The sequence below is a fragment of the Chiloscyllium plagiosum genome, chromosome 7, assembly GCF_004010195.1.
Source record: "Chiloscyllium plagiosum isolate BGI_BamShark_2017 chromosome 7, ASM401019v2, whole genome shotgun sequence".
Taxonomy (NCBI): Eukaryota; Metazoa; Chordata; class Chondrichthyes; order Orectolobiformes; family Hemiscylliidae; genus Chiloscyllium; species Chiloscyllium plagiosum.
The window spans coordinates 107,827,830-107,851,914 of NC_057716.1; the positions used below are offsets into that span (position 1 = coordinate 107,827,830).

The 24,085-nt window shown below is 44.3% G+C and overlaps 1 protein-coding gene across 6 annotated transcripts in view; it reads right to left on the reverse strand.

The window, feature by feature from the left end:
• Positions 1–24,085, reverse strand: part of LOC122551857 (FYVE and coiled-coil domain-containing protein 1-like) — a 56,686-nt gene that overhangs the window by 16,653 nt on the left and 15,948 nt on the right. For 5 of the 6 annotated variants that reach the window (XM_043694392.1, XM_043694395.1, XM_043694393.1 and 2 more), the window contains 4 exons: positions 22,434–22,537; positions 15,425–15,568; positions 11,650–11,710; positions 8,699–10,936 (listed from right to left, as the gene is read on the reverse strand). In XM_043694392.1, the coding sequence (XP_043550327.1) occupies positions 8,699–10,936; positions 11,650–11,710; positions 15,425–15,568; positions 22,434–22,537 (2,547 nt within the window). The remainder of the gene's footprint in view (positions 1–8,698; positions 10,937–11,649; positions 11,711–15,424; positions 15,569–22,433; positions 22,538–24,085) is intronic. The other variant, XM_043694396.1, reaches the window with a different exon arrangement.

Consider the following 24,085-nt stretch of genomic DNA (forward strand, 5'->3'; position numbering starts at 1 on the left):
CCCTCTCTCTCCTCCTACAACAATGAAAGGGTCCCTCTCATCCTCACCTACCATCCCCCAGCATCCATATCCAGAGGATCATTAGCTGCCATTTCCGCTACCACCAGACACATATTTCCTTCCCCTTCCTTGTCAGCCTTCCACAGGGACCGTTTCCCCTGCAACAATGTGTCCACTCTTATTCACTCCTCCACCCCCCCCCAGTTTCCCTCCTCCCTCCTCTGTATCCAAGGTTCTAAACACACCTTCCAGGTGAGACAGTGCTTTACTTGCACTTGATCTAGTCTACTGCATTCTCTGCTCACAATGTGGCCTCCTCTATACCGGGGAAACATGGACTGGGTGACCGCTTTACAGAACATCTACATTCTGTCTGCAAAAAGACCCTGAGCTTCCAGTTGCCAGCCACTTCAACACCCCACCCTGTTCCCTGGCCAACATCTCTGTCTCAGGCTTGCTGCAGTGTTCCTGTGAAGGACTGGTTGAACAACATCTCATTTTTCACTTGAGACCCCTGCAGCGTTCTGGACTCAATATTGAGTTTAATATTTTTAGGGCTTGAGACCCCTTCTCCCATGTCCTTACCCCAACCCTCACACACCAGGCCTTCTTATCACATGGTCTGCTATTACACACCACTCGTTGCAGCCATTCATTCTCCCAGGGTGACCATTATCCACTCCTTTGTCTGTCTAACTGCTCTTCTCTCTCTCTTTGGGCTCTATCTCCACCTACCATTTATTCCTTGCCCCATCCCCCGACCCTATCCTCTGCATAAAAAAACAACTTTTTTCCCAGCTACCATCATTTCTGAAGAGGGGTCACTGGACCCAAAACGTTAACTGTGATTTCTCTCCACAGATCCTGCCAGACGTACTGAGCTTTTCCAGCGATTTCTGTTTTGCTTCTGATTTCCAGCCATTTTTTTCGCTTTTTTATGCAGATGAATTCAGGAGCCTCAGCCCTTGGGGGGCATGTCTAACAGGTTTGAGATTCTTGCTCTCTGTGTGGATGAGAGTGTTGGGGGAATGAGAAATATAGTGGTAAACAGGGATAATATAGTCAGGGGAATAGATACTGTTCTCTGTGGCCAGGATTGAGAGTCTCGAAGGCTGCGTTGCCTGCCTGCTGCCCTGGTTCAGGATATCTCATCTGGGCTTCAGAGAACTTGGAGTGGGAGGAGAAAGATCCAATTATCGTGGTTCATGTAGGTGACAATGATAGGTAGAAAGGGGAAAGAGTTTCTGTTGAGGGAATATGGGCAGCTAGGTGCTAAATTAAAATACAGAAGTAACAAATTAATAGTCTCTGGATTAATACCTGAGCCATGAGCTAATTGACACAGAATCAACAAAATTGAAGACGTAAACACAAGGTTCAAAGATTGGTGCGGGAGGAATTCATTAGGTATCGGTTCCAGTACCGGGTAAGGAAGAGCTGTTCTATCGAGATGGGCACCACATGAATCATACTGGGACCAGAGTGCTGGTGAATCATATAATTAGGTTTGTGGATAGGGCTTTAAACTAAACAGGGCGGAGTAGGTTCTGTTGCATAGAAAAATATAAAACCAAGGTAAAGGAGAAGATAAGATTGCAGTTAAGTGATTTGGCTGATTGTTACAAAAAAAAAGGAAGGAACAAAATGTGTATTGTACCAAGAAACCATAAATGTGTCATGAAATTTGGTAATAGAACAAATATGAAGGCTTTGTATCTTAATGTATGAAGCATTCAGAATAAAGTCAATGAATAGATGACGCAAATCGTGGTAAATGAAAATGATCTCATAGTCATTACGGAAACATGGTTACAATGAATCAAAACTGCAAACTTAACATTCAGAGATATTTGGAAAGACAGGAGGGACAGGGGTTTAGCATTGTTGATAAATGAAATGAAGACAGTTTGAGAGAGATGATCCAGGCTCAGATGATGTGGCGTTCTTCTGGGAACAGGTTAAAAAGCAGACAGTAGGGGTAGTATACAGACCTCCAAACAGTAGCCACTCAGTGGAAAAGGCTATAAATCAACAAATAATAGGAGCATTTAAAAAAAATAGAGCAATAATTATTGGTATTTTAATCTTCATGTTGATAAGGTGAAGCAAATTGGAAAGGGCAGCTATAAAAATGGATTCATAAAGTGTAATTGAGATAGTTTCCTAGAGCAATATGCCATAGAGCCAACCAGAGAACAGGATATCTTGGATGTGGTAATGGGCAATGAGGCAGGTTTAATAAACGACTGCCAAGTAAAAGATCCTTTCGGAAACAATGATCATAACATGATAGAATTTAATGCACAAACCAGAAATTGCTGGAAAAATTCAGCAGGTCTGTCAGCATCTGTGGAAAGAAAGCATGGGGGTTAATGTTTCTGGTCCAGTGATCCTTCTTCAGAGAGGTTCTGAAGAAAATTTTCTGCTGATCCTTTCTAACAATTTCTGTTTGTGTTTCTGATTTACAGCATCTGCAGTTCTTGGTCTTATTGATAGAATTTAATATTCAGTTCAAAAGTGAGAAACTTGAGTCGGAACCAACTTGAATAAGGAGAATTAGAATAGCTTCAGAATAGAGTGAGACAAACTGAACAACGTAGATAGTTTAGCAGGAAAGACAGTAAGCAAGCAGTGACAGAGTTTTAAGAAGATAATTCCTGACTCTTGTCAAAACACCCCAGTCAGGAGGAAAGATTCTAAGAATGGGAGAAGCTGAAAATGTGTTGCTGGAAAAGCACAACAGGTCAGGCAGCATCCAAGAAGCAGGAGAATTGACGTTTCGGGCATGAGCCCTTCTTCAGGACCTTTACAGCACCTTTTAGTCTAACTCGTCCATGCTGACCAGATATCCAAAATAAATCTAGTCCCATTTTCCAGCATTTGGCCCATATCCTTTTAAACCCTTCCTATTCATATACCCATCAAAATGCCTCTTAAATGTTGTAATTGTACCAACCTCTACCTCTTCCTCTGGCAGCTCATTCCATACATGTACCACCCTCTGCATGACTATTTCCATGGTCCTAACAGCCTCCCCTTCACTATGGACGTCAAATCTCTTTATACTTCAGTCACCCACTGGGAGCAACTCAGAACGTATCGATCCTTCGACACTTACAGCCCAGAAGGAGACCATTTGGCCCATCCTGTCTGTGCTGGTCAACAAAGATCTGCCTACTCTAATCTCATCTTCCAGGTCTTGGCCCATAGCCTTGGAGGCTATGGCAATGCAAAAAAAAAGATAAATATGGTTGCAAGAGTTTCTGACTCAATCACTCTTTCAGGCAATGATTTTCAAGCTCCCACTCCTCTTTAAGTAAAAAATATCTCTGCAACTCTCCTGTTACGAGCATGGAGTTGTGACAGGTAGGCAAAAGTGAGGACTGCAAATTAGATTAGATTCCCTTCAGCCCAGCAAGTCCACACTGACCCTCCGAAGAGAAACCCACCCCCCTATATTTACCCCTGACTAATCCACCTAACACCACAGGCAATTTAGCGTGGCCAATTCACCTGACCTACACATCTTTGGACTGTGGGAGGAAACCAACGCACTCAGAGGAAACCCACGCAGACACGGGGAGAATGTGCAAACTCCACACAGACAGTTACCCGAGGTGGGAATTGAACCCGGGTCTCTGGCACTGTGAGGCAGCAGTGCTTACCACTGAGCCACTGTACCACCCCCAGAGTCTAGATTAGAGTTGTGCTGGAAAAACACAGCAGATCAGGCAGCATCCGAGGAGCACAAAAATTAATTTTTCCGGCAAAAGCTCTTCATCAGGAATCTCCTCCTCCTACCGCCACCTTGACCATGACCTCCCCACCCACCCCCCATCACCAAACCATGATCTTCCAGACCATATAGAACCTCATCACCTCAGGAGATCTCCCACTCACAGCTTCCAACCTCATAGTCCGGGAACCCCGCACTGCCCGGTTCTACCTCCTTCCCAAGATCCACAAGCCTGACCACTCTGGTCGACCCATTGTCTCAGCATGCTCCTGTCCCACCGAATTCATCTCCACCTATCTCGATACTGTCCAATCCCCCCTAGTCCAGGAACCCCCACATACGTTCAAGACCCCACCCACACCCTCCACCTCCTCCAAGACTTCCTTTTCTCCAGCCCCCAATGCCTCATCTACATCATGGACATCCAGTCCCTCTACACCTCCATCCGCCATGACCAGGGCCTCCAAGCCCTCCGTTTTTTCCTCCAGACGTCCCCAACAGTACCCTTCCACCGACACTCTCATTCGTTTGGCCGAACTGGTCCTCACCCTTAACAATTTCTCCTTTGAATCCTCCCACTTCCTCCAGACCAAACGGGTAGCCATGGGCACACGTATGGGCCCCAGCAATGCCTGTCTCTTTGTTGGCTACGTAGAACAGTTGATCTTCCATAATTACACCGGCACCACTCCCCACCACTTCCTCCGCTACATTGATGACTGCATTGGCGCCACCTCGTGCTCCCACGAGGAGGTTGAGCAATTCATCAACTTCACCAACACATTCCACCCTGACCTTAAATTTACCTGGACCATCTCTGACACCTCCCTCCTCTTCCTGGATCTCTCCATCTCCATTAATGATGACCGACTTGACACTGACATTTTTTATAAACCCACCAACTCCCACAGCCACTTGGATTACACCTCTTCCTATCCTATCTCCTGCACAAATGCCATCCCGTATTCCCAATTCCTCCGCCTCCGCCGTATCTGCTCCCAGGTGGACCAGTTCCACCATAGAACACACCAGATGGCCTCCTTCTTTATAGAGATCGCAATTTCCCTTCCCACGTGGTTAAAGATGCCCTCCAACACATCTCGTCCACATCCCACACCTCCGCCCTCAAACTCCACCCCTCCAACCCTAACAAGGACAGAACCCCCCGGTCCTCACCCTCCACCCTACCCACCTTGGCATAAACCGCACTTGTGACAGGTAGGTCATGCCTGACAAATCTCATTGAAGTTTTTGAAGGGGGTGATGAAAATATTGAACAGAGGATTGTCTATGGATGTATTGATATGGAATTCCAGAAGGTATTTGATAAAGTCTTAAAAAAGAGATTGTTAACTAAAGTAGATTTCCATGGAATTGAAACAAATTACTGACTTGGCTGGGAAATTGGTTGAGTGGCAGGTTATGGAAATTAGGGATAACTGATAGGTGGTCAAATTGACAGGAAGTGACCAGTCATTATCTTACATTGATCTGTATTAGGGCCTCAGTTATTCACATTACAGAGGAACCTTGATTATCTGAATGACACGGGCGGGGAGCGTTTATTCGGATAATTCAATGTCCGGATAATTAAACACTGGATAATATAGTTTAGTCAAGCATTGGGACCTTGTGATCTTGTTTGGATAATCTGAAATTCGGATAATCGACGTTCGGATAATTGAGGTTCCTCTTTATATATTCATTATTAATGACATAGAAAGCTATATATTTGAATTTTCTGATGATAAAAAAGTTAGGCAACATTGTAGACAATGTAGATGTTATCACAAAATTATGGAGGGATATTGATAGGCGAAGCGAATGGGCAAAACTGTTGCAGATGGAGTTCAATATCAGCAAGTGTGAGATTATCCATTTTGGACTGTAAAAGGATAGGTCAGGGTACTTTCTAGATGGTATGAAATTAAATATAGTAGATGTCTAAAGGGTTGCAGGAGCTCAGGTGCATAGACCTTTAAAATGTTACAAACAGGTGCAACAAATGACCAAGAAAGCTAATGAAATGCCTGCCTTTACATCTAAAGGACTGGGATCCAAGGATGCAGAAATTATGCTGCAGTTGCACAAAACCCTCGTCAGACTCCACCTGGAGCACTGTGAGCAGATCTGGGCACCACATCTTAGGAAGAATAGGTGGTCCCAGAAGGAGGACAATGTAGATTTACAAGAACTATATCTAGACTTCAGGGGTTAAGTTATGAGGAGAGATCACACAAATTAGGTCTGTTTTCTCTGAAATTTAAAAGGTTAAGGTGAGATCTGATCAAAGTCATCAAGATATTAGCAGCGTAGATAAAGATAAACTCTTTCCACTGGTTTGGGATTCTAGAACTAGTGGCCCAGTCTAAGAATTATAGCTAGACCATTCAGGAGCGATGTTAGGAAGCACTTCTGCACACAAAGGGTGGGAAGGGTTTGGAACTCTCTTCCGCAAATGGCTTTGGACATTAATTTTAAATCTGAGTTAGATAATTTTTTTGTGAAGCAAGGACATTAAGATAAATGCGATTTTTGAGAAGATTTGTAGCTCTGGTTGAGGTTCAGGTTGTAAGTTTGCTCGCTGAGCTGGTAAGTTTGTTTTCAGACACTTCATCGCCATATTAGTTAGGTAACATCATTAGTTAGCCTCTGGATAAAGCATTGGTGTTATGTCCCACTTTCTATTTGTGTGTCTTGGTTCTCTTAAGGTGAATGATATCATTTTTGGCTCTTTTTCTCAGAGGTTGGTAAATTTGTTGTGTGATTTTTAACTTTGTTCACCCCAATCCAACACCTGCACCTCTTCATCATGTTTTCTTTAGAGCAGAGAAGATTGAGGGGGTATATGATTGAGTTGTGTAAGACTGAGGGGTATGGACAGGGTGAATAGAGAGCAGCTGTTGCCTTTGGTTGGGGGGTCAATCACTAGACAGCATAGTTTTAGGTAAGGAGCTGCAGATTCAGAAAGGATTTGAGAAAAATCCTTTTCGCTCAGTGGGTAGCAGGAATCTGGAATGCACTGCTTGGGAAGATAGTGGAGGGCAGAAACCTTACAATCTTTAAAAAAACATTTCAAATATTATAACACTGAAGGATATGGGACAAGAGCAGGAAATTAGGATTGGCAGGCCTTTAGTTAAATTGGTGCAGACACAATGGGCTGAAAGGACAGTATGACTTTGACTCCATATGGGACTAATGGCAGGTGTATGGAGTTAAGCCACAGATCAACAACGATCTGACTGGTAGAACAGATGTGAGGGGCTGAATGGCCTACTCCTATTCCTACCTTAAATTTATGCCCCCTGCTTACTGCTCCTTCTACTATAAGAAGTGTCTTCCTCTCCACCCTATCTGTGCCACTCATCATCTTACACATTTCTCTCAGCTCCCCTTGACCTTCGCTGCTCCAATCAAAACAACTCCAGCCTTTCCAATTTTTCCTTGTAGCTCAGACTCTCCAGCCCAGGCAGCATCCTGCTAAATCCCCTCCGCATCTTCTCTCATACAATCACATCCACCCTATTATGTGGTGATCAGAAGAGTACACTTTACTCCTGTTCTGACTCAACCAGTGTTTTATACAATTCCAGCATAATCTCCCTGCTATTTAAGATAATAAAGGCAAGTATCCCTTATGCCTTCTTAATCACCTTCTCTACTTACCCTGCTACCCTTCAGGGATTTGGGAAATGCGTATCAAGGTCCCTTTCATCTTTTCATGTTCCTGTCGTTCACAGTGTAACCCCTTGACTTGTCAGCCCTCTCCAAGTGCATTACATTAGGATTTTCCAGTTTGAATTCCCTTTGCCACTGCTCCTTTACCCCCTACCATCACCCTCTGCTTCCTGCCTCTCAGCTAATTTTAGATCCAGTGAGCCACTTTGTCTTCGATCCCATGGGCACTTACTTGCTTGAGCAGTCTTCATGAGGGAGCTTATCAAAAAACATTTTAAAGTCCACATAAACCACATCAAATACATTTCCTTCAGGCCGCATCTGAGGAGCACAATCCTGCTCCTCAGATGCTGCCTGACCTGCTGTACTTTTCCAGCACCACACTCTCGACTCTGATCTCCAATATATGCAGTCCTCACTTTCTCCTAACCCATTTAGTGTAGGTAGATCCACAATGCTGTTCAGGATTTGGACTGAAGGAGTGGTGATATATTTTTCAAGTCAGGATAGTCAGTGGCTTGGAGGGGAACTTGCAAGTCTCAAAAATTGCTGTCTCAAAATCCTGGAATTCCCTCCCTAAGGGCATTATGGGACTACCGACTGCACATGGGCTGCAGTGATTCAAGAAAGCAGCTCACTCCCACCTTCTCAAGGGGCAACTAGGGACGGGGAATAAATGCTGGCCTAGCCAGTGATGTCCATATCCCAAGAATTAATTTACAAAAAATTTGTAACCCACTTCTGCGCTCTAAGGTATTCACATCTTTCCTATAATCTGTCAACCACAACTGTACATTACACTCCAGCTGAGGTCTAACAAGTTTCTTGTACAAGTTCAGCTTCACCTCCTTGCTCTTGCACTCTGTCCCCTGATTAACAAAGCTCAGGACATTATACATTTTACTCAATTCTCTCTCTATCTATCCTGCCACCTTCAATGATCTGAATACATCTACAGCCAGGTCTCTCTGCTCCTGCACCACTCTTCCCTTTTGAATTTTACCCCCTAATTTATTTTGTCATTCAATGTTCTTCTGACCAAAGTCCATAAGTTCACACTTCTCTGCATTAGACTTCATTTGTCACATATCCCCCAACTCCACCAACTTGAAACTGGAATTCTACATTGGCCTACTCACACATTACAATTCTTCCAAGATTTGAGTCATCTTCAAACTTTGAAATTGCCCCCCTGCACACCAAATTGACAACAAATTTGGCAAAGTAACAGGCAAAAGACTGTCACTGTTTGGCACCACTACTGAGAGACTGAGTTTGTACCTCTGTTTGCAAGTTACATTCCGCTGTTTTCTTGGCCATTTCCAGCTCAAACTCTGACCTCCCTTGTCGCATCGATTGCTGCAGTGAGCTCAGTTGTTCTCTCATCGTCTGTAATTCAGCTCGAAGTTCTTCATTTTCCTTTGCCAGGGATGCCAACTTTTCCTTGCTGTCCTGTGCACTCTCCAGCTGGTAGGCTCCATCCTCCTCCTGCTGCTTTGCCAACCTGACAGTCTTTCCCTCCAATTCAACCTTCTCAGCAGACAGTTGTACCAGCTGTGCATTGAACTGCTTCATCTTTCCTTGGTCTCTCTCCATCTTACCTTGAGATGGTTCATTACTCAGCTCAACTTTTGCATTATTGTCCTTCAGCTGCAGCAGGTCCTCCTTGAGAATGGAAACTGTCTTCCTCAGGCTCTCCTTCTGTTGCTCCAGTGCTTTCTTCTCAGCTTCAACGGCCTTGATTCTTCCCAGCATTTCTTGAATCTTGAGATTATGAGCGTTCTCCAGCTCTTCCATTTGCTTCTTAACCTTGGTGACTTCCTGACCAGACTGTTCAAGGGCAGAAAGTGCTGAGCTCAGCTCCCTCTGTGTAGATACTCTCCCCTTGCTGACCTCTTGCAAACTCTGTCTTAGTTCAGCACTTTCAGGTTGTATCATTTCTGTATATTTTCTTGCAGACATTGCCAACTTCTCCTTCATCTCCTCTTCGTGAGCCACGTGTTGGTCTTTCAACACTGTTTGGTTGTCTGTACTTGATTGTTCTGCCATTAATATATGGAGTTGGGCCACAGTTTCCTCCAGTTTCTGTGTGGCTTCTAACTTCTCAGCATTTGAAGCCTCTAATTTCTGAGTAATCTCCTTCAATTTGTCCTTCAAAACATTTAGTTCTTCCTTTCCCCTTGTGGCAACGTTCATGTTCTCCTCTTTCAGCACAGCCTGTTGGCCTTCCCAATTCAAGGCAGAAAGGACTTCCAAACTTGCAGTGTCTTCCTGTTTGAATTCATTCCTTTCCAGCTCTTGATTGACCAATTCATTTTGGTCTTGTCTCAGGTTTTCTCCAGGATTCCCATTGTCTGCTGCCAACATTAACTCCCTCCCATCAGGAGAGGGAAAAGCAGCACCACTCTGTTGAAGCACCTGTTTCTCAGGAGGTTGGAGTTTGCTGATCTCTGACCGAAGTGAGATGACAGACATTTTTAATTCTTTGACTTCCTGTTGGCTTGCCTTGTACTTCTCTTCAAGTGAATTGTTGAGAGACTCCAGGTCTTGTAGCTTGATCTGTAGCTCTTCCATCTCAATCAACTGACGCCCATTTTCCAAATTGATTTGACTCTGAGTTTGAACCAGAATTGTCTCTATATTTTTTAGTTCCTGCTTCACTGTTCTTCGCTTTTGGTCAGTATCTCCTTTCAATCCATCGTCTTCCTTTTGATGTTCGTCAAGTGTGAGCTTCAGCTTCTCCAACTCCTCCTCGTGGAACTGTTGGGCTGCTGCCATCTTTTCTACCTGCTCCTTTTTCAGTAACATATTCTCGTGATCTTTCTCAACCAGGGCTTGTTTCAGTTCATCAAGAATCGTATCCATTTCCTCAACCGTTTCATTCAGGAAGTTGTTACTGTCCTCCAACTGCTCCACCTTGTTTGATTGTTCCTCAATATTCTTCTGCAATTCCTTGAAGTTTGAGATCTCTTGCTGAAGTTTGGAGGACTCCTCCTCATGGCTCTTCTCTTTCTCTTTGAATAGAAAGTTCAGTTGCCTGATGACATGCTCTTTCTCGGTTAGATCTATGCTGAGTTTTTCTAAGAGAGATCGCTGTTCTGCTATAACTTTGAGTTCAGTCTCTCTCTTCTCATCTGTTGTTGAGGGGGATACAGCATCCTGAGACCTCTGAACATCAATTTGGCTGCTGCCTCTGCACAATTCTGATACAGCAAGCTCTTGCTTCAAGTTGCTCACCAGTCCTATGTTCTGTTCTTCACGATGAAGCACTTGCTCATCATGTTCAGATTGTAGTCGTTGACCTGGATCTGACCTGGAGTCATTAGTACACACTTCCAGAATTGGTTCTTGGTTTCCTTGGAGATCACCGAGACCCTTTGAGGCACTGTGTGTTGTTGATGCTCCTAGTGGTATTCCTGGTTCTTCAGATTTCATGAAACTCTGCGTCCTTCCATTGACCACTGGCTTCTCATGCTCAGGTTCCTCTTCTGACCAATAATTTAGCTTCTTGTACAGCCCCTGAATATGAAGCCAATTTCAACAATGTTGAACATCAGATCTTAAGCAGTAATCATGGAACATTCCTGTCCCCACCTCCATTAACATGGGAGGTGGAAAATGATCAACAAAATCAAGTGGATTCAACAGGAAGGTCACAGACAGCATTTTTACTTATAAAGCAAACATTTACCTGGAACTAAAACCATGCTGCGAGAGTCATAATGCAGTGTAGAGGGAGCTTTACTCTGTATCTAACCCCGTGCTGTCCCTGTCCTGGGAGTGTTTGATGAGGACAGTGTAGAGGGAGCTTTACTCTGTATCTAACCTTGTGCTGTCTAGGTCCTGCTCTGGTGAAGTGTTATCCTAGACTCGAAATGTTAGCTTGCTTTCCCTTCATGGATCTTGGCTGACCCGCTGTAAACTTCATCATTTTCTGTTTATGTCCCTGTGCTGGGAATGTTTGATGGGGACAATGTAGAGGTAGCTTTACTCTGTATCTGACCTTGTACTGTTCCTGACCCAGGATTGTTTGATAGGGACAATGTAGAGGCAGGTTTCCTTTATATCTAACCCTGTGCTGTCCCTGTCCTGGGAGTGATTGATGAGGACCATTTTTACCTCTGTGCTCTACCTGAAACTAAAGATCAGAAGTGGCAATGTTTGCTTTTCCCAGAATGTCAGAAACACAATAAAATTAATATATTGGACATTATTTTGAAGACACTAATTACCTTAAACAGGTTGTTGAATTGAACTCTTGTTGTCATTGTCTTCCTGGGAGTTTTATATTCACTGTAATCAGTGGAGAAGTGGGGGCATTGATTAATGATAATGATAATTGTGTATTAAATCTTACTTATACAAATAGCTACACATTTATTTGGCTGTTACTATAAAAATTAGCATTAATATTAAAAACATTAGTATCCACAAATGTTCATTCACTCTCCTCCACCTCCAACACTCAGTAGCAGCAGTGTGTTCTATCTACAAGATGCACTGCAGAAATTCACTAAGGTTCCTTAGACAGCACCTTCCAAACCCATGACCACTTCCATCTCAAAGGACAAGGGCAGCAGATACATGAGAACATCACAACCTGCAAGTTCCCCTCTGAGTCAGTCACCATTCCGACTTGGAAATATATCACCGTTCCTTCGGTGTCATTGGGTCAAAATCCTGGAGCTCCTGCTCTCACAGCATGAGGTTGTACCTACAGTGAGTGTGAGGTAGCAGAGAGAACAGTGTGGCATTTACTCTTGAATGGACCTTCTTGTGGCATTGCTGGCTGTTGCTCCATACCTTGAAGCAACACTGTCTGGGCTGGTAATCTCAACTGGGCTGCTAGGTGTGACGATGCCGTGGTTTTACGTGGGTTTGTTTTCTTCTTGTTTTTGTTTATTCATTAGTGGGACTTGAGCGTCGCTGGCTGGCCAGCATTGATAGCCCATCCGTGTATATCCCTGAGAAGGTGGGGGTGAGCTGCCTTCTTGACCCGCTGCAGTCCATGTGCTGTGGGTAGACCCACAATGCCCTTAGGGAGGGAATTCCAGGATTCTGACCCAGCGACACTGAAGGAACGGCGATATATTTCCAAGTCAGGATGGTGAGGGGCTGGGAGGGGAACTTGCAGGGGGTGGTGTTCCCATGTATCTGCTGCCCTTGTCCTTCTAGATGGAAGTGGGTTTGGAAGGTGCTGTCTGAGGATCTTTGGTGCCTAGTCTGTGAGACAGCTCTCCCAATTTTGGTAAGGAGGACTTCGCATGGTCGATAGGGCTGTTTGTGTTTTTCAGTTGTCTTTTCTGGTTCCAAGGTCGTGCCAGGTGATCCGACTGGTTTCATTGCTTTGTTGTGACTTTCTAGCGATTGATACAACTGAGTGCCTTGCTGGGCCATTTCAGAGGGCAGCTGAGAGTCAACCCCATTAGTGTGGGTCTGGAGTCACATGTAGACCAGGCAAGATAAGGATGGCAATTTCCTTCCCTAAAGGACATTAGTGAACCAGATGTGTTTTTCCAACAATTGAAAATGGTTTCATGGTCATCAGTCAACTCTTAATTCCAGAATTTTAAAAATTGAATTCATATTCCACCATCTGTCATAGCAGGATTTGAACCCAGGTCCCTAGAACATTATAATGAGTTTCTGGATCAATAGTCAAGCAATAATACCACTAGACCATTGCCTGACCATGTGGGGGCCTTGGGATTTCTTTTTAAAAGTTGGAACAATAGAAGCAGCCTGGACGGGTGTGGCCAACTCTCACAGACCAGGATTTCTAATTTTTTTGAAGTTTTTATGGTTAGCGTTAAGCAGTTGCTATTGTGGTCTTGAAGGAGGAGCTATCTTTCCCTCTGTGGGTTACATCTAGAAGCTGGGGTTTCTCTCTGTAGCTGGGTTACCTGTGGAAAAAAAATTGTTTTTTTTTAATTTGCCTTTTTGCCAAAGGATGTGGTTATGGGATGGTACTATATTGGAACAGTTAATTAGTAATAGTTACTGTATCTATTATAAGTTTTCCAAAGAGTTGGTATCCTAAATTCTCCTTTCTTGCATTGTATTTTAAAAATAGTGTTTAAATAAATAAATACATTGTATTTTGCTTAACATCGAGTAGTTTGGCCAATTGAATTGCAGCAAGAAGAAAGCATGTTAAATTTAAAATAAGAAAATGTTAGGGTCTGGGCTATCTTCTTAAAATATTTTGAGTGGGTCTAGCCTAGTCCGTAACACAAGGTCTAGCGTCCTCTTCAGCTCACCCTCCTCATCTACCTGGACCTCAAGATCCTTGATGGAGAACGATTGCACATTTTCCCTTTCTGGAACATCTTTGAAACAACTGTCCATCAATGAACAGGACAGCCTCAGAATGTCAGTTCTTGTCTGAGTGCAGGGCAGTATTTTAAAGATGCTGCAGATATCAGCCCTTCAGCAGGTATTCAGTGAGTGGGGATTTCTGGGAATGGCAGGTGGTTAGATGGGGCGAGAACTGGGAAAGACCCAGGCAACGGGAGCAGGATAGGGTGTTAAGAAGCAATGTTTACGGGAGGCAATAGCATAGTGATAATGTTAGTGGAATAGTAAGTGAAAATGCCAGGCTAATGTTCTGAGTTTGTTGATTCAAATCTCAGAATTTAATAAAATATGGATCATTAAAAACCCCATGGTGACTATGAAATCATAATTGATTATTGTAAAAAAAAAAAAATCTGTTTCATGAATGTCCCTTAGGGAAGGAAACTGTCATCCTTACCTGATCTGGCCTACATGTGACTCCAGACCCACAGCAATGCGGTTGCCTCTAAAATGCTCTCTGGGCAATTAGAGATGGGCAACAAATATTGGCCTGGTCAGTGTCACCCACCCCCCAAAAAACAAGGCGTGGTCCAATGTGACAAGAGATCTTGTTCGGCCTTGCAGACAGAGAAATTCTCCTTGAAACTTATTGTTATTATGAGAGTGACACTGAGCCAGCGCATCGCTCAGGGTGACACTGAGCCAGCGCATCGCTCAGGGTGACACTGAGCCAGCGCATCGCTCAGAGTGACACTGAGCCAGCGCATCGCTCAGAGTGACACTGAGCCAGCGCATCGCTCAGAGTCTTTCAGAAGTTGTGGTGCTTTCAGTTTTATCTATAGTGGATAACAGATACCTGGGAGTGAATTACAGACTGGAATCTAATCGAGAGGGTCGGGATGATTTTTAAGTATAGAATAACAGATATTTGGGAGTGAGTTGCTTCCAGACTTGAATCTGAGCAATGGGTGTGAGTGATTATACACAGAATAAAGGGAGTGAGTGAATTGCTTTGAAGGGTCTGCGGGATGAGAATATTCATAAAATAACCAACAGACAGACTGAGTGTTTTTTTGTGAACACTGTTGGTTTTGCTGCTCCTTTCACATGGCGGCAATTCCCCTTTTTGCTCATGACCGAATGAGGTCAGCACACTCTCCAAATGGTTTTGTTTCCATTTTACAAAACCACAGATTGTTTCCTTAAAACACAACCGAAAGGAGCCGAGCCCCAGTGAGCGTCAGTGTGTGGGACTGTTCCCCAGTGAGAGTCAGTGTGTGTGGGACTGTACCCCAGTGAGAGTCAGTGTGTGTGTGGGTGTGTCTCCCAGTGAGAGTCAGTGTGTGTGGGAGGGTGCCCCAGTGAGAGTCAGTGTGTGTGTGGGTGTGTGTCCCAGTGAGGGTCAGTGTGTGTGTGGGAGTGTACCCCAGTGAGAGTCAATGTGTGTGTGGGTGTGTGTCCCAGTGAGGGTCAGTGTGTGTGTGGGAGTGTACCCCAGTGAGGGTCCGAGTGTGTATGATTGTACCCCAGTGAGGGTCAGAGTGTGTATGATTATATCCCGGTGTGTGTCAGTCGTGTGGAACTGTACCCCAGTGCGAGTCAGTGTGTGCAGGACCAGTGCCTGTCTATGTGGGACTGTACCTCGGTTGCATGTCCATGGACAGGCATGTACCTGTAACTATTATAAGTCAGTTTGATCTGTCTCCTTACCGTTTGCCCAATGGCCAGGCTGAGTCCAAGTCAACACCCTCCAAATCCAGATCGAAGTTTATTCCATTCAAGGAGTATAACTTGTCCACGATGTCAGAGCGGAGCCTATCTGATAGGAATGGGCTCCGTGCGTAATACCATTCGCTGTAAAGGAGCAATCAATGCAGTGTGTGTCAATGGAATGATGTGATAGGTCAGGAAGTTTGTGGAAGACAATGCAACCAGCCAGTCAGAGGGCTCCTCACATTTTTTGAAAATCATTCATCTGAGATAACCTGTCGACAGATAATCTTCACCTGACAGTTACAGTGCACAGTGCCCAGAGCATATCCAGTCCAATGAAATCCCAGCTCACACTATAAACTGCTACAGTGTTGAAGTCGCCTCTCAACCTTCTTCTCTCTAACGAGAACAGCCTCAATGCCCTCAGCATTTCCTCCTAAGACATTCTTTCCATACCAGGCAACATCCCAGTAAATCTCCTCTGAACCCTTTCCAAAGCTTCCACATCCTTCTTATAGTGCGGTGACCAGAACTGTACACAATACGCCACGTGTGGCTGTACCAGAGCTTTGTACAGCTGCAGCATAGCCTCCTGGTTCCGGAACTCAATCCCTCTATTAATAAAGGCCAAAACACTGTATGCCTTCCTAACAACCCTGTCAACCTGGGTAGCAACTTTCAGGGATCTGTGTACATGGACACCGAGATCTCGATGAAGGGCTTTTGCCCGAAACGTCGATTTTGCCTGTCCTCGGATGCTGCCTGAATTGCTGTGCTCTTCCAGCACCACTGATCCAGACCGAGATCTCTCTGCTCATCTGCACTCCCAAGAATCCTACCATTAGCCCAGTATTTTGCATTCTGATTACTCCGGCCAAAGTGAATCACCTCACACTTGTCCACATTAAACTCCATTTGCCACCTCTCAGCCCAGCTCTGCAGCTTATCTATGTCTCTCTGCAACCTGCTACATCCTTTGTCACTATCCACAACTCCACCGACCTTAGTGTCGTCCGGAAATTTACTAACCCACCCTTCTACGCCCTCATCCAGGTCATTTATCAAAATGACGAACAGAAGTGGACCCAATACTGACCCTTGCGGTACGCCGCTAGTAACTGGACACCAAGATGAACATGTTCCATCAACTACAACCCTCTGTTTTCTTTCAGCAAGTCAATTACTGATCCAAACTGCTACGTGTCCCACAATCCCATTCGTCCGCATTTTGTATAATAGCCTACTGTGGGGAACCTTATCGAACGCCTTGCTGAAATCCATATACACCACATCAACTGGTTTACTCTCATCTACCAGTTTGGTCACTTTGTCAAAAAACTCAATAAGATTTGTTAGGCACGACCTACCCTTCACAAAACCGTGCTGACTGTCCCTGATCTGATTATTCTTTTCTAGATGATTATAAATCCTATCTCTTATAACCTTTTCCAACACTTTACCAACAAATGAAGTGAGACTCATTGGTCTGTAATTACCAGGGTTGTCTCTACTACCCTTTTTGAACAAGGGAACCACATTTGCTATCCTCTAGTCCTCAGGCACTATTCCCGTAAACAATTATTATTTAAAGATCAATGCCAAAGGCTCGGCAATCTCTTCCCTTGCTTCCCAGAGCATCATAGCATAGATCCCATCTGGCCCTGGGGTCTTGTCTATTTTCACACTCTGCAGTATTTCTAATACCTCTTCCTTGTGAACCTCAATCTCTTCTCGTCTAGATGCAAGTATCTCTGCATCTTCCTTGCCAACATTTTCATTTTCTTTAGTGAACACTGTCGAAAAATATTTATTTAGTACTTCCCCTATCTCCTCTGACTCCACACACAACTTCCCACTATTATCCTTGATTGGCCCTAATTTAACTCTCGTCATTCTTTTATTCCTGACATACCTATGGAAAGCCTTAGGGTTAACCCTGATCCTATCCGCCAACAACTTCTTATGTCCCCTTCTGGCTCTTCTGAGCTCTCTTTTTAGGTCTTTCTTGACTTCCTTGTAACCCTCAAGCGCCCTAACTGAGTTTTCACATTTTGTCTTAACATAAGCCTTCTTCTTCTTCCTTAGTAAACCACGGCTCACGTGTTCTATATCTCCCTCCCTACCTGACAGGTACATACTTATCTCGGACACACAGGTACTTTTCCTTGAATAAGCTCCACATTTTTAATGTGCTCATCCCCTGCAATTTCCTTCCCCATTCTACGCTTCCTAAATCTTTCCTAATTGCATCGTAATTTCCCTTCCCCCAGCTGTAACTCTTGCTCGGTGGAGTACACCTATCCCTTTCCACCACTAAAGTAAACCTGACAAAATTGTGATCGCTGTAGTAAACCTGACAGAAGGGATATGGGCCGGGTGCTGGCAGCTAGGACTAGATTGGGTTGGGATATCTGGTCAGCATGGACGGGTTGACAGGAGGGTCTGTTTCCATGCTGTACATCTCTGACTCTATGACATGGTATAAAGGTGCTGCTGGCTGGCCACCATTCATTGTACATTCTTAATTTCTCTGGAGAAGATACTGATGAACTGTCTTCATGAACAAACCCTGGGTTCTTTTTATATTAGATTCCCTACAGTGTGGAAACAGGCCCTCTGGCTCAACAAGTCCACACTGACAATCTGAAGAGCAACCCACCCAAACCCATTCCCCTACTCTGCATTTACCCCTGACTAATGCACCTAGCACTGCGGGCAATCTAGCCTGGCCAATTCACCCTGACCTGCATGTCTTTTGGATTGTGGGAGGAAACCAGATCATCCGGAGGAAACCTACACAGACACGGGGAGAATGTGCAAACTCCACACAGACAGTCGCCTGCGGCGGGAACCAAATGCAGGTCCCTGGCTCTGTGAGGCAGCAGTGCTAACCACTGAGCCATTGTCAGGATTCTGACGGTCAGGGAGTTTCAGGATCTGAACTCGGAGAGTGCAGGTATATTTCCAAGTCAGCATGATGAGTGGCTCGGAGGGGATCTTGCAGGGGGTGGTGTTCCCATGTACCTGGTGCACTTGACCATCTGGATGGAAGTGGTTTTGGGTTTGGAAGGTGCTGTTTAAGGGCCTTGGGAGGTTACTGCAGTGCATCTTGTAGATGGTACACACTGCTGTGACTGTATCAGTACCTGCAGGAAGTGAAGGTCGAAGGTTTTGGGTCGGGTGTCAACAAGCTGACTGTTTTGTTCTAAATGGTGTCAAGCTTCTTGCACTTATCCAGGTAAGTGGAGACAATTCCATCATACTTCCAGATCTTCGGCAAAAAGAGGACCGCAGATGCTGGAGATTAGAGTCGGGAGTGTGGTGCTGGAAAAGCACAACAGGTCAGGCAGCATCTGAGCAGCAGGAGAGTCGATGTTTTGGGCAAAAGCCCTCGTTCCAGATCCTGACCATTCACTAACATTATAGCTTCTTTTGCCAAGGCATTTCGGGAGAAAACTGAACACAGATCACGCAGTATCAGAGAGTCTTGAATTCCAGGGTCACAGGTAACGCTGAGACACACAAAGTTCCTTGGACAGCTGTTCTCACAGTCTCCTGAGATCCACACACAGATCCACATGCACTTTAACTGATCTCTGTGTCCATCAGCATCACCTGACACTGGCTCAAAACTGTCCTAGTCTCTTGTTCCATTTTACTCTTCATCTTACATGAAGCCTTCACAAGGAGCTTTTTCTCCTCCTTTCACATGTTAAGGAATAGAAGTTCCAACAACCATCAAGTACCACAGCTCCTCTGGACACTTCCTCCCCTCCCCTCCCCTTCCTTCCAACTCCAATCCTCCTCCTAAACTCATCACTTGTTGTGGATTCGCTGTCCCCTCTGACCTTCTGCCATTTGACTGCTCATTGAGACTCAAAGAAGAGGTAAGCCTTGAACACCTCTATATCATTCAGAAATAGGAATGTCCTCTTCGAATTACAAAAGACAAAACTAAAAGCTGAGACTGACCTGCAAGGTCGATGAACTTACTGATTCTGAATGGGTTTCAGTGGTGAGTCCTCTGTGTTGGTCTCGAGATTGGGGAAAATTAAATCACAAATTTCACGCTGTCCCATGAGATCACACAGCAAGTCCCTGAACATTATGATGGTGTACAGGAATGGTTTCAGTTCCAAAGCTGAAAGGGCTCCAGAAAAATCTGTGTAGGTTTAACTCCATTGGTCAGAGCAATGGAGCTCTCAAAACAAAGCTTTTCACTGTGTCTCGGTACACGTGACAATAAACTCAATTCAATTCAAGATTCACCCACTGGCCACAAGTTGAAAATCTAGCAATATGGACCAGGAACACAGCAATATGGACCAGGAACACAGCAATATGGACCAGGATTCCTTTGGGAATCTAGAAATCTTTCAGAGAACGATATCCAACAGATTGGAAGACATTGACAGTATAAATGCTACCTGGAAGATGATTGTTAACATTGATTCATCAAAGAGGAACATGACCAAAAGGTCAGTGAGTTCCCGACAGTACACAGACTTAATACTTAATGTGAAATGAGACTTCATTAAACCAATGATTCTTGAATGCATCATTAAAGACACTGGAATCATAGCTGAGCCAATAAAGAAATGCTTTAAGAGAATTTTCCACCACCCAGAAAGATCACAGAAACTCAAAGATTCCTTGGTACAGTGAATCAGTGAAAAGATTTTGACCAAGTTTGGCAGAAGTCAACAAGTTCTGAGACAAAATAAAAACTGGAAGCACTGTGGATGCTGTTAATCAGAAACAAAAACAGAAATTGCTGGGAAAGCTCAGCAGGTCTGGCAGCACCTGTGGAGAGAAATCAGAGCTAATGTTCTGAGTTCTGAGGAAGGGTCACTTGACCCAAAACGTTAGCTCTGATTTCTCTCCACAGATACTGCCAGACCTGCTGAGCTGTCCCAGCAATTTCTGTTTAAGATCTTGAGACAGGTTTGAGGGCAGGGTCAGCAATGTCGCGTGCCTTGCAGTCACGAAACGCTTTTGAAAAGCTGAAACAATTGCTATTCTCCCCATAAAGTGTAACACGTTACAATCCACACTTATCAAACAGCAGATGAACTGCCAATGAGACCAGGGGAAATCCTGTCTCAGCGGAGAAAGGCAGCAAGTGTAGACCATTCTAGTGTGTCGCTACATCACTTAACGCAGACAGAACAGTGCAACCCACGATAGAGAAAGAAGCTTTGGCAGTAATTTGGGCACAGATTCAGAGGATTTTACAGCACAGAAGGAGGCCAGTTGACCCATCATATCTGTACCAGCTTCCGAAAGAGCTACCCAGCTAGCGCTACCTCAAACCCAACCTCTAACTTTAATCACTTTCAAAGATATATCCAGCTTGATTTTAAAACCTCCGATGGAATTAGCCTCCATCACTCATGCAGTACATTGCACATCCTCACAACTCTCTGAATAAAGGAGTTTATCTTTGTCTCTTTCCTAGCTCTCTTGCTGACAATTGTGAAAGTGCGACCTCCAGTTACTGACATACCAACTCATGGGAACAGGATATCCTCTTTACCTTGTCAATACTGTTCATCATTTTGCATCTCAATAAGGTCACCTCTTAATCTTCTCTGCTCCAAGGAGAATAAGGCCAATTTCTCTAATCTTTCTAATGCGAAAAATGCCCATATTATGTCATAGGATTATGTTTCAATATAGAAACTGACTGTAACCTATTGGCCATCCTCCTGAACACGAACAAAATTGCCAAGTTGCTGCTCAGAATCCAGTTCAGATTAAATTTAAAATTAAGGCTCACGAGGAATGATCCCATGAACAAATGATTACAGGGAATGTACCAAATGACTGCATACACACTGCCAAGGATGCCATCGAATAGAACTGAAAGGACAACTTAGACCTCATTGAGAATGGTGAGACACGCATCCTTAATCTCCCACCGACTGTCATAGCGTCACAAAGTCATAGAGTTGTACAGCACAGAAAGAGATCCTTCATTTCAACTTGTCCATACTACCCAGATATCCTAAATTAATCTAGTCCCATTTCCAGCATTTGGCCGAAATCCCTCTACTTGTTTCCAATTCATATACCCATCCTGATGCCTTTTAAGTGCTGTAATTATACCAGCCTCCACCACTTTGACAGCTCATTCCATACAAGCACCACCCTGTGTGTGAAAAAGTTACCCCTTAGGTCCCTTTTAAATCTTTCCCCTCTCACCCTATACCCTCTAGTTTTGGGCTCCCTTGCCCTGGGGAAAGACCTTGTCTATTCACCCAATTCATGCCCCTCATGATTTTATAAATCTCTATAAGGCCACCCTGTAGCTTCCAACACTCCAGGGAAAAATAGCCCTGGCTATTCTTAGGGCTAAATGGATCAAAGGGTATGGGGAGAAAGTAGCAGCAGGGGACTCAGTTGGATGATTATTCAAGGTCATGAATTGCTCTAAGGGTTGAATGGCCTACTCCTGCCCCTATTTTCTAAATGTTTTTTGCTGAACTTGCTGCCTGGTGTGCCTCTGTCAGTGATTGAGCAGAAATCCAAGACAGAGAGAGCTTTAAGGTTTAATTATGTCCTCAATGACAGAGTTAATAGAGAACAGGAGAAACAGTCTTATTCTTACAGTGCGTCAGATCTGATACAGAGGAATCAGTCACACTGAAGAACAGGGGAAGGGTGTACAGAGATCCTGCCCAGTTACAGATAGTGTGATAAATGCACTTGACAAACAGGAGAGACAGTTTCATTCAGGGATTGAGACAGAAGCACAGAGCAAGAAGGATCCAGACTGTGAGGATAGAAAGATAGTGACAGGAATGACTGGGGGTCAGAGAGAGACAGCTGATAATTGACTGCTACATGGTGGAGTAAATTAAGATTTGATATCTGACTAACTTCAGGTGCGGTACATTCCATGAATAAAGGAAGGTAACTTTTATTTTCAATTGATGATATGTCTCTCAGACTCCTCAGTCTCATCATCGCCCATCCTGGGGTGTAAACTTCACCCTCATGTTACCTGACTAGTTGCTGATTGAGGAAGCACAGCTGCAAGGAGTCTGCCAGTTTCTGTTGGACCAGACAGTATCGGATGAAAGCTCGTCCCTTCCCCAGTGAGGTCAACTGCAGGTCACAAAAAGAGAGAGCACTTAGGGGTTTTATTGGCAGCTTGAGGGTGGTACAGGTGCTGCTACCAGCTACAAGATTTACTGTGCACGAACAGTTTCCTTACAAACAACACCGTGTAAATGTCTCCCTCTATGGTATGTGCTGCAAAACTCATTCTGTTTGAATGATTGGAGACAATTGGAATTTATCAGTAGGTTGGTGAGGATAAGTTACCTGGGTCTCCCGCTTTACCACTGGGGATGGAAAGTAACTTTGCTGAAATTTTTACTGGCTGTTTCCTTTCTTTGCTACTATTCTGAGGAACAAAGTTAAAAATCACACAACACCAAGTTATAGTCTGTGGGATATAAATGAATTAATGTTATTTCTGCAAGTATAAATTCTGATACAGAATAGGAATGAGAAATTTGGAAGCACTAGCTTTTGGAGCGCTGCCCCTTCATCAGGTGGTTGTGGAGTATAATATCATAAGACATAGAATTTAGAGCAAAAGTTTTGCTATAAATTCTGTGTCTTACAATCTTATGCTCCACAACCACCTGATGAAGGAGCGGCGCTCCGAAAGCTAGTGCTTCCAAATAAACCTGTTGGACTGTAACTTGGTGTTGTGTGATTTTTAACTTTGTTCCTCAGAATAGTAGCAAAGAAAGGAAACAGCCAGTAAAAATTTCAGCAAAGTTACTTTCCATCCCCAGTGGTAAAGCGGGAGACCCAGGTAACTTATCCTCACCAACCTACTGATAAATTCCAATTGTCTCCAATCATTCAAACAGAATGAGTTTTGCAGCACATACCATAGAGGGAGACATTTACACGGTGTTGTTTGTAAGGAAACTGTTCGTGCACAGTAAATCTTGTAGCTGGTAGCAGCACCTGTACCACCCTCAAGCTGCCAATAAAACCCCTAAGTGCTCTCTCTTTTTGTGACCTGCAGTTGACCTCACTGGGGAAGGGACGAGCTTTCATCCGATACTGTCTGGTCCAACAGAAACTGGCAGACTCCTTGCAGCTGTGCTTCCTCAATCAGCAACTAGTCAGGTAACATGAGGGTGAAGTTTACACCCCAGGATGGGCGATGATGAGACTGAGGAGTCTGAGAGACATATCATCAATTGAAAATAAAAGTTACCTTCCTTTATTCATGGAATGTACCGCACCTGAAGTTAGTCAGATATCAAATCTTAATTTACTCCACCATGTAGCAGTCAATTATCCGCTGTCTCTCTCTGACCCCCAGTCATTCCTGTCACTATCTTTCTATCCTCACAGTCTGGATCCTTCTTGCTCTGTGCTTCTGTCTCAATCCCTGAATGAAACTGTCTCTCCTGTTTGTCAAGTGCATTTATAACACTATAGAACATAGAACATAGAACATAGAAGAATACAGCGCAGTACAGGCCCTTTGGCCCTCGATGTTGCGCCGATCCAAGCCCACCTAACCTACACGAGACCACTATCCTCCATATGCCTATCCAATGCCCGCTTAAATGCCCATAAAGAGGGAGAGTCCACCACTGCTACTGGCAAGGCATTCCATGAACT